Source organism: Mus musculus, chromosome 2 (assembly GCF_000001635.26).
Source record: "Mus musculus strain C57BL/6J chromosome 2, GRCm38.p6 C57BL/6J".
Taxonomy (NCBI): Eukaryota; Metazoa; Chordata; class Mammalia; order Rodentia; family Muridae; genus Mus; species Mus musculus.
The window spans coordinates 130,273,227-130,291,476 of record NC_000068.7 but is presented as its reverse complement, the minus strand read 5'-3'; the positions used below and the strand labels follow the sequence as shown (position 1 = coordinate 130,291,476).

At 47.4% G+C, this 18,250-nt stretch overlaps 2 protein-coding genes and 5 non-coding genes across 13 annotated transcripts; 1 reads left to right on the top strand and 6 right to left on the bottom strand.

Annotated features, from left to right (window-relative positions):
* The first annotated feature begins 7,025 nt into the window (after positions 1–7,025).
* Idh3b (isocitrate dehydrogenase 3 (NAD+) beta) lies at positions 7,026–12,168 on the top strand. 2 transcript variants are annotated; one of them, NM_001362752.1, is made up of 12 exons: positions 7,026–7,095; positions 7,229–7,306; positions 7,441–7,539; positions 7,648–7,768; positions 9,569–9,629; positions 9,707–9,839; positions 9,937–10,070; positions 10,162–10,264; positions 10,375–10,521; positions 10,926–11,020; positions 11,154–11,214; positions 12,040–12,168. In NM_001362752.1, the coding sequence occupies exons 1-12, from the start codon at positions 7,060–7,062 to the stop codon at positions 12,112–12,114; spliced, it is 1,143 nt and encodes a 380-aa protein (NP_001349681.1). In that variant the 5' UTR covers positions 7,026–7,059; the 3' UTR covers positions 12,115–12,168. The 2 variants fall into 2 exon arrangements, with proteins under 2 accessions (NP_001349681.1, NP_570954.1); NM_130884.4 differs by having other exon boundaries at positions 11,751–12,168.
* On the bottom strand, positions 12,164–17,110 carry Nop56 (NOP56 ribonucleoprotein). Of its 6 annotated transcripts, none has more exons than NR_149733.1 (13): positions 17,001–17,065; positions 16,754–16,843; positions 16,331–16,445; positions 15,653–15,814; positions 15,303–15,501; positions 14,854–15,041; positions 14,619–14,770; positions 14,345–14,445; positions 13,853–14,001; positions 13,507–13,628; positions 13,187–13,321; positions 12,907–13,064; positions 12,164–12,580 (listed from the first exon to the last, which is right to left on the bottom strand). NR_149733.1 is itself a non-coding variant. In NM_024193.2 (12 exons), exons 1-12 carry the CDS (start codon positions 17,001–17,003, stop codon positions 12,254–12,256), a joined length of 1,743 nt encoding a protein of 580 aa, NP_077155.2. In that variant the 5' UTR covers positions 17,004–17,065; the 3' UTR covers positions 12,164–12,253. The 6 variants fall into 6 exon arrangements, 2 of the variants coding, with proteins under 2 accessions (NP_077155.2, XP_006500125.1); XR_374509.2 differs by having other exon boundaries at positions 12,169–12,580; positions 14,163–14,445; positions 17,001–17,110; NM_024193.2 differs by lacking the exon at positions 12,907–13,064.
* Positions 13,389–13,451, bottom strand: Snord57 (small nucleolar RNA, C/D box 57). The gene has a single exon (NR_028528.1). It is a non-coding gene; the product is annotated as a small nucleolar RNA, C/D box 57 (small nucleolar RNA).
* LOC115489601 lies at positions 13,711–13,780 on the bottom strand. Its single transcript, XR_003954185.1, has one exon. It is a non-coding gene; the product is annotated as a small nucleolar RNA SNORD56 (small nucleolar RNA).
* Positions 14,197–14,282, bottom strand: LOC115489632. The gene has a single exon (XR_003954243.1). It is a non-coding gene; the product is annotated as a small nucleolar RNA SNORD86 (small nucleolar RNA).
* Positions 15,108–15,240, bottom strand: LOC115489609. Its single transcript, XR_003954195.1, has one exon. It is a non-coding gene; the product is annotated as a small nucleolar RNA SNORA51 (small nucleolar RNA).
* Positions 15,904–15,962, bottom strand: Snord110 (small nucleolar RNA, C/D box 110). Its single transcript, NR_028547.1, has one exon. It is a non-coding gene; the product is annotated as a small nucleolar RNA, C/D box 110 (small nucleolar RNA).
* Positions 17,111–18,250: the final 1,140 nt, after the last annotated feature.

Below are 18,250 nucleotides of genomic sequence, written 5' to 3'. Positions count from 1 at the left end.
AAGAAAAAACAAACAGCAAACACATCATGGTGATGGGTCTTGCCTGGGAATCTTTCCTATCCTGGCCTGGCCTGGTGTCTCGGCTGAATCATTCAGTCCTACATAATAAGACAATGGGAGTCACGATGTTGGAGCCTTTGATGAAAAAGCTAAGATCCCATTTCCAATCTTTGGCCTGAAACAAAGGCAAGCTCTACACCTGCCTTATTCTAGGCTGTTTATATCCCTGCCAATCACTAGGAATCAGCCAGCCTTATCCTCACTGGGAAATAGGAAGCGATTACTTTCCCTCATGATGTAAGGAATGTTCACTCTGTGCGGTTGTGCAGAGCCATGCTTTCCTTTTGACTCATCTCCTTCCTGGAGAAGCCAGAGGCTGTAGCCTTCTAAGCTAAGATGAGAATGGCAGCGAGTGCTGTCTCTGGATGGCTGCTTTTAGCTGCCTAAAGGTAATCTCAAAAAACTCTTGAGGTTGAAAAGCTCCACATGGCTGCTGGTTTTGGTTTTTCAGAGACTGTGACTATTATTTAGGTGGATCAGGAGGTCAGACTCTTGCTTGCAGTATCAGTGTGTACGCACTAGCGGTTTTGTCCCAGAAGGAAAATAGAAGTAAATCCATGAATTATTCTGTTTGTATTCTGATTATAAACTGGTTGCTTACTTGCGTGATCAGGCTTAAATGGCTCAGTAGCAAATATAACATGTATACGCACGCATTTACATCTTAAGACGTACGCAGTGCTACTTACAAATCAGCCAACTCCGGATGGAAGTATCATACTACACATTTCCTTATCTTTGTTCGTAGGCTCTCTCACTATGTAGCTTTGTCTGTCTTAGAACTCACTATGTGGATCAGGCTGGCCTCTAACTCACAGAAATCTTCCTGCCTCTGCCTCTGGAGTGCTGAGATTAAAGGTGTGCACTATCACACCTGACTATTTTCTTACCTGTGTGGAGGAAGGTGTGTGTGTGCACGTGCACTTCTGTATATCACTCTGGAAAGCTATCACTTTAGAAGTGGGGGGCAGGCAGTATAAAGTATAGGGTTGAGCAGGAAAGGCTGTTTTTCTTGTTGGGGTGAAATAGAGAGAGGATGTAGCCGAGACTGATTCTTCATGAGGCTTTTCATAGGCTCTCTCCAATCTCTTTGAGAATTCATTGTGATATATTCATATATATAAATATACTGAAACATGTGTATAATATACATATTATATATAGTAGTCATAATTGTAAGTTCAAATTCTTTTTTTTTTGTTTTTGTTTGTTTGTTTGAGACAGGGTTTCTCTGTGTAAGCCTGGCTGTCCTGGAACTCACTTTATAGACCAGGCTGGCCTCGAACTCAGAAATCCACCTGCCTCTATCTCCCGAGTGCTAGAATTAAAGGCATGCACCACCATGCCCAAGTTCAAGTTCTTTTAAGGGCATTCCCTCCAATTTATACACTTCAGCTCCACCCCCAAACTAAATCTCCTGATGGTACCTAGAGTTAAATAAGAACAGTGTATGTCCGAGACAATAAAAATATAAATTACTATTCATGGTGGCTTATGTAGATCTTTGTGAGTTCAAATCCAGCCTGGTCTACATAATGAGTTACGGGATAGCCAGAGCTATGTAGAGAGATCCTGTCTCAAAAACAAAACAAAGCAAACCAAGCAACAGCAGCACTGAAGTGAAAGGGTCCTTGCTGTCAAACAGGCAGGTGGGCAGTGGGGAGCAATAAGGATAAAAACCCACAGCAGACTGACCTCGTCAACCTGGATCAGCCTTCCGGGGAGTCTAGGGCCAGGCAGTTCATTGTCAGCATATTTAAAACGCTATAATTTGGGAAAAGGTTTCTAGGCAACAATCAATCCAATCAGTCCAGTTCCAGGTGCACAAGAAAGCTTAAGGCGTGACTACATAGAGACTCTTTTACAAAGTACATGTGACCAAGACAGTGGGTTCTACAGCTAAAAGGCCTACAATCTACTGTGGTCTCTGACCGATGGCTTAGGGGTCAGCAGACTATAGAGCACTTGTGACATCTCCCCTAAGGGTGGGTGATGGTCTAGGGAGAGAAGAGATCGGGATGATTATTCTGAGGAATGTGGGTGAGGTCTGCCTCTATAGCAAAAGGTGGATGAGGGAGGTCCGCCTCCACAGATAGCAAAAAGGTCACCAGGTTGTTAGCAACCTGCACTCTCAGCTTTCTGAATGGAATGCAGGGATTTGATTTTATCTCCTCCACTGAGGAGACGCCCTGAAAGATTAACATTCCTGGTTCTCTTAGTGCTTCTCTAAGACTACAGGGACCTCTGTGGCACTTACAATTAAGGCAGGGTCAGTGGAGAGTGAGCTATGCCCCTTTCTGTCTGTAGCTTTTGGATTTTTGTCTTTTCTTGATTTCCCCCCTGCTTTTCTGCACCCATGATGCATAGAGAAGTGCCGGGCTAAGTAGATGTGTGTGGAGTTCAGGTTTGTGTAGGGTGCAGAGGTCAATAGCTCATGCTTGGCTGGATGTGTGACGTCACATAGGTTATCCCCCAGAGCTGAGCCCGCTGAGCCCGCTGAGCTCATGCAGCTACTGCCTGTCACCTAGTCCCACTTCATCTTGCTGGCCATCCCATCCCTAGAAAGGGAACAAGAGCTCTTGAACCTGGACTGCGGAAGCCAAGCTTTTGGAAAGTGTCGCAGAGTGGACCTGCGGTCTGGAGATCTGATATGAATAGGGAGCTGCTTTAATTATGCCCAGCTTCAGTTACCTCACGGATACCTTGGGTACTGGAGGGCCTGTCATGTTAAGTTTTCAATGCTGCTTCTCTCTCTCTCTCTCTCTCTCTCTCTCTCTCTCTCTCTCTCTCTCTTTCTTTTGGTTTTTCGAGACAGTGTTTCTCTGTGTAGCCCTGGCTGTCCTGGAACTCACTTTGTAGACCAGGCTGGCCTCGAACTCAGAAATCCACCTGCCTCTGCCTCCCAAGTGCTGGGATTAAAGGCGTGCGCCACCATGCCCGGCTTCAATGCTGCTTCTCAAAAATTATATCCAGTTTGCAGCATTTACTGACTTGTGTGATGTCTGAGTTCCTACCCTGATTGCTTTAAATGATCAATGTGGTATAACTGAATGGGATGGAAGGCGGGGCGTTTTTTGAGAAACCCTGTCTCAAAAACAAAACAACCCCCCCAAACAAACAAACAAACAAACAAAACTGAATGGGATGGAAGGAGATGGACACCACAAGAAGTTTCCAGAGCCTGTGTGATCTGACTGCAGCATACTCTTGTGTGAGGGTTAATGACTGACGCTCTTCCTTAAGCAGAGTGTGGGATAGTGAGGCCCCAGGTTCTGTGCTAAGCTAGCTATAAGTGGGCAATTCTTTTTTTTTTTTTTTCTCTTCTGCTGACATGTGGATGGTAAGTGTATTGTAGGGTATCCACCAGAAAAGACTACTTGGACATGGGTTTAAGCCAATGGAAAGTCTTTATTAGCAGGCTAGTGACTATACTGTGTATTCCAGTGTAGCTCTGAGCTTTTCTCAGGGTGAGCTTTTAAGCGCTCTCTCTCTCTCTCTCTCTCTCTCTCTCCCTCTCTCTCTCTCTCTCCATACACACACAGACACACACACAGACACACACAGACACAGACACACACACACACACACACACACACACACACACACACACACACACACACACTGGGTGGACATACTTCAGCTAACAAGAACAGTTAGCCAGAAGTGAAACTACAGGAGCCAATAAGCAAGGTTAGTACATTTAGAGACTTTCCCAGAACTATGGCGTTTGATGGATTAGGACTTTGTTTTCCTTTGGCAAGTGGTGCTGTCTACATGCTGAGTTTTATGGCCTGAATGGCGTTTCTACCATGGAGTCTGTCTGGGAGCCTACTACCAGTCCATGATCAACTTGAAACTTATTTCAATCACAATATTTAAACTTAAAATATTTTTGCTTTAAATTATGGTATAACCCCAAAATGTGGTGGTGGGGCTGTGGTAAAGATGCTTGCTGCTGAGACCAACTAGCTGAGTTCAGTCCCTGGGACCCATACAGTAGGAGACAGATTCATGCATGTTGTCCTCCCTTCCACACACGGATGTAACCCAGGCAAACCTCAAGCTTGGTATATAGCCAAGAATGACCTTTCATTCTTGAGTGTCCTGCAAGTCTTTTACAGGAATGTGAAATTACAGGAATGCACTACCATGCTGGTTTGTGTTGTTGAGGATCAAACCCATGGCTTCCTGACTGCTAGACAAGCCTTACAACACTGAGACATGGCCTAGCCTGTTTTATGTATGGTTCTCCTGCAGAATACTTACTGGGAACATGTGAGGCCCTGGGTTCTGTCCCCAGCACCATAAAACAAACAAACAAACAAACAAACAAGCAAGCAAGAGTGTCATGTTGAGGTGGAAAGACCTTTTTGAGTTTGAAAAGACCTAGGTTCCAGGTAAGTCCCAGGATTAAAAAACAAAAGCCTCAATGTTTCCATCTGTAGAATTATAACATATGCTTTCCTTCCACTTAGAGCCATACCACATTAGAGGTTTGTCTGGGATACAGAAGTCCTTAGCTTATAAAGTAGGTTAAACCACAATTTTTATCTTTGTTTTTTACATTTGTTTAGTGTGTCTGTGCATATGCATACACATGCATTTAAAAGTTCAATAGACATCAGCTATTACTTCATTTATTTTTAGAATGCCGTTTCTCCTGCCAGAAAGATGAGTGATTGGATTCCCTACATGATCTTGGCCACTGCATCTCTATTATTGGTTGCCATGGTCTTTCCTCTCCTCATCTCTCTTCACACTCTGATCCCTTTTCCTTCTAGGACAGTTCTTGCCACAGGAACCCTCAGATCTCCACATTTGCTGTAGCTTAGAGTTATTAACATTGAGCGACTCAGTCCAGTCTGTCTGGACCAATGGTTTCCTTTGCATGAGTTACTCAAGCTCCTCCATTGCTTGCTCACAGTATACACTCAGAACCACCGTCCGGTAAGAGTATAGGAGATTCCTAACATCGCCAAAACCCCTCTCATGTCTAATCCAAAACAACACATGCCTCTAGTGGGCACTTCCAAATCTGACTTCTTTTTGAAGGTTATGTGAATATGTCATATAGTACTGGTGGTCGTCTAGGGGAGTGCCAGGTTTGTTCCTTGAAATGGACAGAGAACTGAGTGTTCAAGAAAGACAGAAGACCAAGCCATAGAGAAAGCAAAAGTAGAAGTTTTATCTTTTCGAATTGGGAGAGGCCCTAAAGCTGGGAGTCCACTATATTGATGCTGTTTGTGTATTTTTAAAAATATTTATTTTATGTGTATGCCCTTGAGTGTATGTATGTGCATCATATGCATACAAGGGTCAGAAGAAGTATTGGATCCCCAGGAACTGGAATTACAGATGGTTGTGAGCTGTCATGTGGGTGCCGGGAACAAAATCTGGGTCCTCTGCAAGAGCAGTAAATGCTCGTAACTACGGAGCAGCCTCTACCCACCCCCATGTATCTGCTTGTGTACTTTATAGGGCCCTAGAGTCTTCTCCCTGATGGTCCTGCTCAGATACCTGATGTGCCTTGAGTGAAAATGGCCAGTTTGAACTGGAGAGAGAGAGAGAGAGAGAGAGCCCAGCTGCTTCCTGATCTTGCTGCCGTCCCTTCCCCTCTGTGGTGACTGGGGTCTCCTGGAGCCATGAGCTAAAGTAAATCTGTTCTTTCGAAAGCTGCTTTTGTCTGTGTTTTGTCCCAACAATGATAAAAGTAATTGATACAAGTCCATTAGGCAGGCATGGGGTACACGCCTTTAATCCTAGCACTTAGAAAGCAAAGAGGCAGGTGGATCTCTCTGAGTTCCAGGTCAGCCTGGTCTACATAGGAAGTTATAGGTCAACCAGGGATATAAAGAGAGATCCTGTCTCAACAAAACATACATGCCTGTTCTGATACACTTTCCGTGTAGCACTCAATAAATTATATGAGATACTCAACATTCTATTATAAAATAGACACTGGGTTTAGCAATCTAATGGAGTTTTGAGAGGAGATGATATAGAGGACCCGCCCCCCATCCAGGATCCCTGGGGACATAACTAAGCAGCTAAATCAATGTCAGTAACTCTTTATTTCCAGAAGTAGTGGGAGAGAAACTATCAGCTATCATGATGAATGAGTTTTCTGTTTACTGCATGAGAACAAATTCATGAGTGAAACACACACAGATCTATAATCAAACTATTGAAAACACACCATTTCACCTGTAATACATACATGGCTAGAGGTGCCCTGCAGGATAGTTATAATCTTCATCATATGTACAAAGGAGAATGTACAGGGATATACACAGCAATGTTGCTGAGAAGAGCCCAAATCAGATTTCATACTAGGTATCTGCCTATTTAAGAAAGGATTAAGCAATTTAGTAAATTTAAATTATAGCATACTATACAGTGGAGCAAAAGAATTAGCTTTTATTTTTCAGCTTCTTTTTTTTTTTTTCCAGGATGTGGTGGTGCACACCTTTAATTCCAGCACTTGGGAGGTGGAGGCAGGCGGGTCTATGAGTTTGAGGCCAGCCTGGTCTACAGAGCTACCTCATCAACTCCAAGTTAGTTTTCTTATCATAACCAGTTTTCTTTGTAATCTGAATTATTTTACCTATTTAAAAGAATTCTAAGTGACTAACAGTGAGTACTAGTTAAGAGAATAACGCATAACAGAACATTCAAACATTCACAAATTCCCAAGACTTCTCAACTTATTGTTAAACTCACATCCTTGTTCAATACTTGGCCATATATATTTGGATGTTGTTTTGAATTTTCAAGAGAAATTAAATCTGACGAGTGAAAACAAAGCAAACAGACAAACTGGTTGTGTGTCCTGTGACCCTACATTACCAAACAGAAGGAGAGAACTCAAGTGAATCCGTACACACCGCCGATTGGTACGGGAGAAAGAACCGCCAAGCTCGCCAGGGCTGACAGGAAGTCCAGCTCCCACGACCGCGCTCGCTTCCGGCGTCACTTCCCCCGCGACTTCCTCGGCCGAACATGGCAGCGCTGAGCAATGTCCGCTGGCTGACCCGAGTGAGGCCCGGGACGACCTGAGCGGAGGGTGGGCGGGAGAACAGAGGGTTTGTCCGCGGTTTCCAAAAGAAGGCAAGGTCATCGCGGTGTAAGGGGCCGCGGTGTCCCCGATCTGACCTTGTGTCTGTCGCAGGCGGTGCTCGCCGCTCGGAACTCCGGGGCATGGAGAGGTCTCGGAACATCTACGGCTCACGCCGCTTCCCAGAGCCAGGTACGCTTGAGTCCAGCTTCGTTCTCGCCCATCCTTGTCGCCTCCTTGCCGCTCCCCTGGGTTTCCCCTCCCCACCTCTTTCCCTCTGACTCCCACTTCTGCCCCTGCTCCATCTCTGCTGGCCCCACTCACAGGCACAAGATGTGAGGGTGGAGGGTGCCTTTCCTGTGACCATGCTGCCTGGAGACGGCGTGGGGCCAGAGCTCATGCATGCTGTCAAGGAAGTGTTCAAGGTGAATAGCCCGGGGCGGGGGATGGGTGGCGGATCAGGCTACAGGGATGGATGGGTTGTTGGAAAGTTCAGACCTGACCCAGCCCTGTGCTTGGACTTATCCCTGAAGGCTGCTGCTGTCCCTGTGGAATTTAAGGAGCATCATCTGAGCGAGGTGCAGAATATGGCTTCTGAGGAGAAGCTGGAGCAGGTGCTGAGTTCCATGAAGGAGAACAAAGTTGCCATCATTGGTTTGTATGGCACTCTGTCATTTAAGAGCAGTGTTCATAAAGCCCCTCTCTCTGCAGTGTGTATATATCAGTTTTCCAGACTGGCCTCTACTGACATTTAGGAATTTGTTTCTTCTCAGTGGCAAACCAGGAGTTAGTGATGTCAGGAAGGGGTTGGGACCTGCTGAGGCTGTGTCACCGGGGTCAGACCCTGTTAGTTGTGTCTGCGTGCCCATTCTTTTTTGGTTTGTTCATTTATTGTTTGTTGTTGTTGTTGTTGTTGTTGTTAGTTTTTCCAGGTAGGGTTTCTCTGTGTAGCCCCGGCTGTTCTGGAACTCTCTGTAGACCAGGCTGGACTCGAACTCACAGAGATCTGCCTGCCTCTGCCTCTCTGCTCTCTGCCTCTGCCTCCCAAGGGCTGAGATTAAAGGCACGGCCACCCTAACCCAGTGTGCGCTGATCATTCTAACCACTCCATTTCTTCTCTTGTGCTGTTTTATTCCCCATATTGGATTTTTAAAAATTTATTTATTTATTTATTTATTTAGCTTGTAGGTTTCCTCCTATAGACCCACTTTCTTGGACAGCCTCACTTGCAGGGCCAGCTTTTGCAGAGGAAAGTCAGTTCTTTATAATCTGGCCCCTGATGTTCCTGTTTTCCTTTCTACAATTTGTTCTGTGCGTTGCTCACAATCCGCTGTCCTAATTGTCCTGTATATGTCACTGTGTCACCTATCAGGATCTCCACTCACTTGTGGCATTAGTTTCCTATGACTGCCATTGGATGCTACTGAAAATAACATATATAATTCAGTTCCTGAAGCTACAGTCCCTCTAAGTTCCTTGGGGCAAGTTTGATCCTCACCAGCAAAATACCCAATTTCCTTTTCTTGTTTTTTCTTTGTGCACAACTACTATCAAATGGCAATCAACCAACAACCCCTCTCTGCTTCTCAGGACCCTAACATTTCTATACCCTCTTGAAAAGCTCCCACAATTCTAAATGTTACATAATCACAAAAACTACCTGATCCCAGGCAAAACCACACCCGGCATGAGGCAAATCTTAGTCAACTGCTGTGAAGAGTCTGAAGCAGACCTGTATCCCACACCTGGGAATAAAACAAAAACATAGTCTCATAACATTTCAGTGGATTTTTTTATAAAGAAACCAAAATTCTCACTATAAAATCCTCATTTATAGTTTCTCCCTGCCGCCTCCCCCCCCCCCCCCCCAAATAAAGTCATGTTTATGGTTTCTTGGTGTAAGCTCATGGGCCTATCATTTGGGGCCTATCACTGGTCAACTCACTGAAGGTACTTAACCAGGAACTAACTACAGTAAGTACCAGCTTTTCTGTAACATTTCATATGACCAGAGGGCTTCCTCTTCTGTGTTCCTAAGCTTAGTTCCTGTCATCCCTACAGAACTTATGTTGTCTTTCTCGTTGAGGGCAGGAGTTTGTGGTTTTGACTGATACCCTGTTGCCTTACATACATAGTCAGTTTTCAGTAAGTAGTAGCTGAGATAATGCAGTCACTAGACACCCTTGCTTTTCAGCTTGGCATTAAACCAGGTTCTTTGATTTAAAAAAAAAAATAGCTCTTAGGTCATTTAGGAATTTCAACATAATGTCTAAAATTAAAGCATTATGCTCAGTTCATCTAATTTTCACCACATTATTCTCCTTTGCCTCTTGCCACTAGAAATAAAAGGGTTGAGGGGTTTGGGAGTGGAAGATGGGAGTCTAGGTTGTATGAAGTCAGTGGGGAGACTGGACACTAGTCTAACATTACTTCTCCTCTACTTTGTTGTCCCAGGAAAGATCTATACCCCAATGGAGTATAAGGGTGAACTAGCCTCCTATGATATGCAGCTGAGGTAGGTAGATGGGTAGGTGTGGGTCTGAGGAGTGCTGGGCACCGGGCACAAAGCAGATGATGGCTGTCTACTCTCAGGCGTAAGTTGGATTTGTTTGCCAACGTAGTCCACGTGAAGTCACTTCCTGGATACAAGACTCGGCACAACAATCTAGACCTGGTTATCATTCGAGAGCAGACAGAAGGGGAGTATAGCTCTCTGGAACATGAGGTGAGGCTTAGAAACTACGGAGGACAAGGAGAGGCAAGTGGGAGGTGGGCTTCCTTGCTTCTTCCCTAGTGTCACAAGCTACTTCCCTCTCACCCAGAGCGCCAAGGGTGTCATTGAGTGCCTGAAGATCGTCACTCGCACCAAGTCTCAGAGGATTGCAAAGTTTGCGTTCGACTATGCCACCAAGAAAGGGCGGAGCAAGGTCACAGCCGTCCATAAAGCCAACATCATGTGAGGAAGGCCAATTTTTTTGTTTTTTTGTGGGCTGGGTTCCATCCCTTGAACCCTATTGATTGCTTTTTGTCCTCTGGCCTGTGAACAGGAAACTAGGGGATGGCTTGTTCTTGCAGTGCTGTGAGGAAGTTGCTGAACTGTACCCTAAAATCAAGTTTGAAACCATGATCATAGACAACTGCTGCATGCAGGTAAGGCCCTTTGTGAGTTTCCAGAGAGCAGGGAGTGGAAGCCAGTCCATTCATCAATCTCTCTCTCTCTGTGTGGAACTCCTTTCTCTATTCTCATATCTCACTCCTAGCTGGTGCAGAACCCTTACCAGTTTGATGTGCTCGTGATGCCCAATCTCTATGGCAACATAATTGACAATCTGGCTGCTGGCCTTGTTGGGGGAGCTGGCGTGGTTCCTGGGGAGAGCTACAGTGCAGAGTATGCAGTTTTTGAGACGGTGAGCAAGATTATTTTTCCCCCGGGGATGGTGGTGCATGCTTTTAATTCAGTACTTGGGAGGTAGAGGCAGAGGCAGGTGGATCTCTGAGTTTAAAACCAACCTGGTCTACATAGATCAAGGACAGCCAGAGCTCCATAGTGAGACTTTGTCTCAAGAAAACAAAACAAAACAAAATTCTGTTAGTCATCTGTACCTACCCTTTCCTGACCTCAGGTAGTTCTGCTGTATTCTATCCCAGTGCCCCACTTGGAAATGACTATGGCTGCCTCCTCTCCTGCCCTACACATCTTCTCAGTCCCCTTAGCCTGCCCTCCTTCTGTGCCATAATACATTTTGTATATACCTGTACCTCTGCACGTGCCTGTCTCCTTCCAGTGATTCTGGCTTGCTTTTTCCCACAGGGTGCTCGGCACCCATTTGCCCAGGCAGTGGGCAGGAATATAGCCAACCCCACAGCCATGCTGCTGTCGGCCACCAACATGCTGCGGCATCTCAAGTAGGTTACAGGAAGCTCAAGCTGGGTCGTGGGTGGAGAGGGTGGGTGTTGGAACGGGAAGCACAAGTGGGAAGGAGAAGGGAAGGGTGGGAGTGTTTTGGTTGGATTCTCAGCTTCTCCTGTCTATTGCCAGTCTTGAGTATCACTCCAGCATGATTGCAGATGCAGTGAAGAAAGTGATCAAAGCTGGCAAGGTGAGTTTCAAAAGGCTTCAGGGGCTCGGCACTGCTGTTGCTGGGACCTGAGGGACCTCTCTCCTCCAGGCCCCAACAATACCTCCTTTGTGACCTCGGGGCTGTTCTTCACTTCCCCTCTCTTGGCTGTTTCATCCTCTTGGTCTTCTTCACCTTAGTTCCATCTGCTGTTACTTTTCCCAAACCATCCTTTGCCCTTCTTGGGCCATCTGATTACAGACCTTGCAGCTTTGTCGGGGTGGAGATTACAGGCAGGGTTAGCTGCCTGCTTTCCCTCCCAGCTGGTCTCATTTCTTGCAAGGTAACCTCATCTCATCCTTTGTGATATGCTCTTCTCCCCATCCTGCTGCCTGCTCGGCCTCCTGTACTCCCTTGTCTGCTCGAGTGGGCAGGCCCTTGACCCCCACACCTGCTCACTTCCTTCCATTCTTTCTCCACTGCACTGTATCTTTCTTGGTCTCCATCTCATCATGCTGTCCCATCTCCTTCATGGGCTCTCTCTTCTTCCCCACGGCTTTTGCTGTTGGTGGCTGTAGGTACGGACTCGAGACATGGGAGGCTACAGCACCACAACTGACTTCATCAAGTCTGTCATCGGCCACCTGCACCCCCATGGGGGCTAGAGCCCTTACTCCCTCCAATTTCAAAAGGACCATGCTTCGTATACATCCCTTCAGTACAATGGACCAGAAGAGAACATCTAGACAGTAGACTATAATAGCTTTTCTGAGGCTAGGCTGTCCTGGGGGCTGGTGTTAAGGGTATCTCAAAGGGTGGGTTGTTGCGACAAGGCCCAGACCCTAAGATGATAACTTTTTCCCACAGGTTCGAACCTCAGATATGGGTGGTTATGCCACATGTCATGACTTCACTGAAGCTGTCATTACTGCCCTGTCATAAATCCTATACATGCCCATGAAAAAAATAGTCAATAAACAAAATACACACATACTATCTGGTTTTGTGTTTTTATTGGGGTTTTATCATTCATGGGCAGGAGCTGCCACAAGGTATGCCCCTCCCACCAAGCAGGTCCGTTCTAATCCTCCTGTGCTTTCTGGGACTTTTTCTTTTTCTTTGTGCTGCTCTTTGTGAAGTTAGCAGCAACTTCAGGCTCCTCAGAAAATTTCCTTTTCTTCTTAGGGGTGGTGGGGCTTGCTGCCTCTTCTGGTTCACTGGCCACTTCCTCCTTAGGTGAGGACTTCTTTCTCTTAGCACTGCTAGTGGCCATCTCTTCAAGGTCACTGGCCAACTCCTCCTTGGGAGCTTTCTTTTTCTTGGATTTAGGTAGAGAGACAGGTGGGTCTTCCATTCCATTTTCCTGGGGTTTTAACTTCTTTTTCTTCTTAGATTTTTCATTTACCTCCTGAAGGGGGAATCAGACACGGGACATTGCTTACAATTGTTAGCAGCCACAGCTCCCATTAGAATCCAGGCAGAAGAGCAAACCTAGTACTTCTGGTGACTTAATGATCTACCTACTCTCACATTTTATAATTTCCCTGGCCCTCTTAAACCCTAGAGAAAACCCCCTGTATGCTGCTCACGATGGATATCATGCAGAGCTCCCAGGGAACACTGAAATGAAAATCACTAATAGCTCAAGATTTTAAAAAAAAGCCTAAGGGACAATTCTAAACTGTCACATTGGTGACCTCCCTGCCCCCACCCCCCATCATGAGACACTATCACCTCCAGACACAGAACAGGGAGAGCAGGAATTCACACTACCCCCGTTGAGGACTCCTGGGAGGCAGCCGAGGACAGAGCACACTTGCCCATGGAATGGGCCATGTGCTACAACCAGCATTCTGGGCTCTTGTCAAGTTCTCTCAGCACCTATCTCCTCCCTATAGAATCAAGAGGTAGTTTTAGGTGTTTTGGTCCAAAGAGCCCAAGCTCAAGACCATGGTTTGATGTCCTGTGTTCTACGGTTGAGAAGCCTACAACCTGGGATCCACACAGGACTGACCTCACACTCCTCTGGGGTACTGCTGTTTTCTGACGAGGCCAGGGCCAGTGCAGCCAGTCGCTTCTTTTCCTTCTTCAAGCGCTTCTTCTCCTGTTTTTCCAGCTTTCTGGTGATTTCAGCAGCCGCTTCCTCTGCCTGGCAAAAAAGCAAGGCGCTGAAAACCCAGAAGACCCCTGACTTGCCACAACACTCCTAGTCTTGCTGGATCAGGCTCATTAAATCAGTTGTATTGCCTCCATTTCTGAAGGTCAGGCCAAGTTCGTTCATCCTTTCCAACAGTCTTTCTGGCACTCAGCTACCACAACCAAGCACACACTGACCTGAACCACAGCTTCCTTCATGACATCCAGGTTCTTCCGTGGGATCTCTCCAGTCTCATAGAAAGACAGCCGTTCCTCAACTTGTTCTCGGAGTTTTTCCCCAAATACACTTGTGGGGACCTCTAGATGTGTGTGCGTGTGTAAACAAAGTCAATTACAACCCTTGAAATGACAAACTACTCCCCAGCTGCTCTCCCCTCAGCTTCACTCAGACCCAAGGTGTCAACACTCACTAGGTGAACTCTGTTGACGAAAAATATTACCATCATTGTAGAAGCTGCCAAGGTAGGTTGTTTCCCCCCCACTGTAACCCCTTCAACTCAAATGCCAACTTCCCCATCCATACCAGAGAAGCAATCAATTCTTGAGGCAATACTGCATTTGTTTGCTAGGTATCGGGAGATACGGCCTTTGTTCTTTGCAGCTGCTCGGCCAATGAAGGTGGAATGAAAAATGAGTCCATATTTTGGTGTGTTACCCCTTGTCTTCAGGGCTCTGTGAGAATATTCAGTCAATAGTTTAGTCAAAAGACTTGACCCAAATAGCCAAGTTCCCCTCTTCTAACAATTTCCCACCAGGCTTGGCTGAACTTTCTACCTCACCAAGTGCCAACCTAGCTCCCAGAGGCAGAGAGGGAAGGCATCCAATTTGCTGACCTGGAAACTCGGTCCCCTTTTGCTGGGCCCTGGGAATCACTCAGACACCAGGACTGGCCATCACCCCCATAGCAGAGGCCTGTATAGGTCAGGTTGCCCTGGTCAGCCATCATTGTAATCCCCAAACAAAACAGTGGACACCAGAAGCAGCACCTGACATGAGCAGGCGCCCTCACTGGTACCTGAACAGGGCCTTTTCAGCCCCAAGGATCTGTACTGTGGACGCTGGATACTTGGCCAGGTTGGTGAGGCTGCCAGCATGAGCAATGAGGCGTGCACCTACCTGGAGAAAGATCCGAGGAGGAGGTCAGGTGAGTAAGTGGGAACCTGACCTCCCAGGCTCATCCCCTCTTCTCTTCCCCACCATGCATCAACTAGGGACAACATGCTAGCCACAAGGATAGCGGTACAGAATGCTGAGTTTCACTCCCCCACTTTGTGTTCCCCATGACGCACCGCTTCCCCAATTAAGGCTGACAGGCTGGGGGCTACTTGGCTCATCTTGGAGCGAAGGTAAGTGTGTAGGCTCTGGCGATACTCTGACAAAGACACCACACGACTGGAGAAGCTCTCGATGTTTATCAAGTCGATAGCAGATATGTCCATGCCTAGGAAACACCTAGTGTGAACAGGGGGACCAGATACTCAAGGAGTCTCGTACCTTATACAGGCTGCCGCGCTCCGCACTGACCCATGGAGGACCGAGAAGCATCCAAGATGGCCTTAGCCTTGGCCCCGTCCATCGTAATTTCTTCCAGTTTCTCTAACTTCTCTTCATTCAGCTCCCTGCGGTTCCCAATGAACTGAGCCAAGCGACAGTATGTGGCGTTGTCATTGACGATCTTCACCAGCTCTGGAAAGTGGTACCCATACCACTCCCTGTAGAGGAAGTCATTCTCTGATCCAGCTATCAAACCTCAACTCAGGTCCCAAGCTCTCTCAGGCCCGTGTCTCCCCATTCACAATACAGACCAGGCACAGTGGCCTAGGCTGAGGTGTACATGGGGTAGGTTTATTCTGCCTCCTCTTTCTATACAGTCAGTGTAGGAACACAGCCTGTGGTAAGCACAAGGAGGCCTTGCTTTGGTCCATGATTTTACCCACATGAATCATCGGCCATGCTCGACTTCTATACCTTACCTGACGCGCATCGAGAAGGTATTGATATCTTTATCCAGTTGGTCCAGGAGGCTTATGGACTGAATAATCATGTTGTCCACTCGGTTCACATTAAATTTAACTTTGGCACGAGAGTAGCTGTGTCCCAGCCCTAGCTGGGCCTTACAAGCAGAAAGATCTGTCAGACCCTTCACCAGATTATGGAAATGCAGACGAACTCCTAAAAAGAAGATGGGACTTTAAGAATAGATCCTCCAGGACCCAAGTAACCACTCACAGCAGATCACATCACCAGGCCCGTAGGCCCCCTGCTGGCTTCTGTGGGCACTGCATCCACGTGGTGGACAGAATAAATGAAATAGGACTCTTACCTCGAAGGATCTCAGCTATCACACCACCAGTCTGGCAGTTGTACCCCAACTCTTCCTGTATTGCAGCACCAATCTTGGGGTCTCCAACCCCCAGAAGTACTTTCTTCTTTTTAGATGGCAGGTATGTCTCCAGGAGCAGGCGGAGGTCCTCGTGAACAACACCTTTGGGACAAAGAAAACAGCTCTAAACCACACATTGCAGATTGGAGACTGTCTCCAATCGGATTAGTTAACACCCATCCCCGCAGGCATTGCTCAGACACATGGAGTCGTCAGTGATCTCTCAGGGGATTGACAGATATATAAGTCATCATTGCAAAGCCTGGCTCTACCACAGGTCCAGGAGCACAATTGTAAAGCATTTAAGTGCTTTTTAAATTACAAGATTTATTTATTATATGTACACTGTAGCTATCTTCAGACACCCCAGAAGAAGGCATCAGATCTCATTAGGGATGGTTGTGAGCCACCATGTGGTTGCTGGGATTTGAACTCAGGACCTCTGTAAGAGCAGTCGCGCTCTTAACCGCTGAGCCATCTCTTCAGCCCCTGCATATTAATGTTTTAAAATGCCATCCTGTAGGTCTCAAATAATCCCTAGACTGTATCAAGCTTAGAAGAAAATCATCTAAGAACATCAACCACCCAGAATCCCATGTTCCGGAGGGACCGACTCACCTTCAGACACAGCATTGGCATTTTCCAAGGCCACCTGGGATGAAGAGAAGGGACAGAAGGCCACCAGACGAACGACATTGTGGAATTTGCCAAGGTTAAGCACACATTCCTCCACCTGGAGAGAAGGATGAATGGGCTTTCTTTGAATTTGGCTTCTACAGCGCAGTAAGGCAGAAGCACCAGCTGTTGTAGCAATTGGTGCCTGGGCCCCGAATCTTAATTCTCAAGAAATGGAAATGAGATGTTTATCTCCGACCGCTTCCAATTATATAGATTCGCGTTAAAGAGTCCCCTCATTCTAGAGCTCCCCCCCCCCCCGCCGGGCCCGGTGCGGTCGGCCACGTGGGAACACGCGGTGCATGCTGGGGTTTGGCGGCCTTAGGGGCTGCATTGCAGCTCCGCGAGCCCACCGAGCTCACCCACCTGCGGCAGCAGCAGGCTGATCTCCTCCACTTCCTTCAGCGCCAACAGCGCGTAGCCGACCGCATGCTCGAACAGCACGTGCAGCAGAACCTGAAAAGAACCGGCGCGCGGCCATCAGTCAAACTTCCCAGTCCGCGGGGCCGCTGCTAGAGCAGGCCCTGGCTCAGACCCGGAGCACGACCCCGAATGCAAACCCAGACGCACGCTAAGGCCTTCACTACGCAAATACCCCACCACCACTCCTCACCATGGCGCCTGCTCCGTGCCCAGCTCGCAATGCGGCTAGCGCGCTCTGGCGCGCGGAACCAGACTGCGGAGACCACACCTTCTCCGGTTTGACCAATCAGAGGCTGCGGACGAAACCATTGTCAGGTCTTCGGAGGGGGTTCGCGGGTGTGGTATCGTCCGTCGGGCGGGTTGGACTACCACGGGCGCGAGCGGGCCTGCCAAGCCCAGCCTCTGCGGCTGCGCGAGCCGGTACTGCGTCTGTAGTGAATGGTGTCGCTCCTGCCGGCAGGCCGCAGAGTGGCCTGGAGACCACCCTTCTTCGTTCCTCGTGCTTTTGTCACCCGTGTGCCGGGCGGCAGAACTCGGTGAGGGGACATGAGGCTTCCTGATAAGCCTCGCAGGTTTCCCGCTGCCCAGATATTCCGGGTCCTCGTGGGACCCGGCCTCAGACCCTGCAGAAATGGCGTCTTCTTGCTGCCTGCCTCTTCCTTTTACATTTTGTTGTTAACAAAATTGTTGGTGCGGGCTGAGGCATAGACAAGAGCGGTTTACCTCTTCCTAGTTCTGTTCCTTTCCCTGATTCATAGAACCCAGCGCTGCTCGGCACCACGTGGTTGCTCATGGCCGCGTAGGCCCAGAATTCTTCCAAGGAGCTGCGTTCCTGTTTTTTTCAGTGCCAGTTTTAGGCACACCAAGGTGGATAATTTAAAATCACCTTTGCTTTAAAAAAGAAAATAAAAAGACACTTTACTTTAGTGTTAGGATTATAAATCCCAAACTTGATGGCCTAGTCGGCCATCAATGGGAGGAGAGGCCCTTGGTATTGCTAAGATCATATGCCCCAGTACAGGGGAATGCCAGGGCCAGGAAGCGGGAGTGATTGGGTTGGGGAGCAGGGCGGAGGGAGGGTATTGGGGGCTTTGGGGATAGCATTTGAAATGTAAATTCAGAAAATATCTAATAGAGAGAGAAAATAAATCCCAAACTTGAATAGTCTCTCTTAAATAGTCTATGCCTTATGCGAGAAAAAAGAATCATGGAGTAAGTCGGCTGTACATTGTCTATCATGGAGTAAGTCGGCTGTACTTTCTCTATAATGGAGTAAGTTGGCTGTACATTGCCTGTAATGGAGCTGGCTTGGATAATAAAGTGGACTTGGATAGTAAAGAAATGTGTATGTATTGCAACTAGGAAGCTACAAGCGCTTGGCAGGACATGGTGGAACGCACCTTTAATTCTGGTATTTGGGAGGCAGAGACAGGCCTGGCT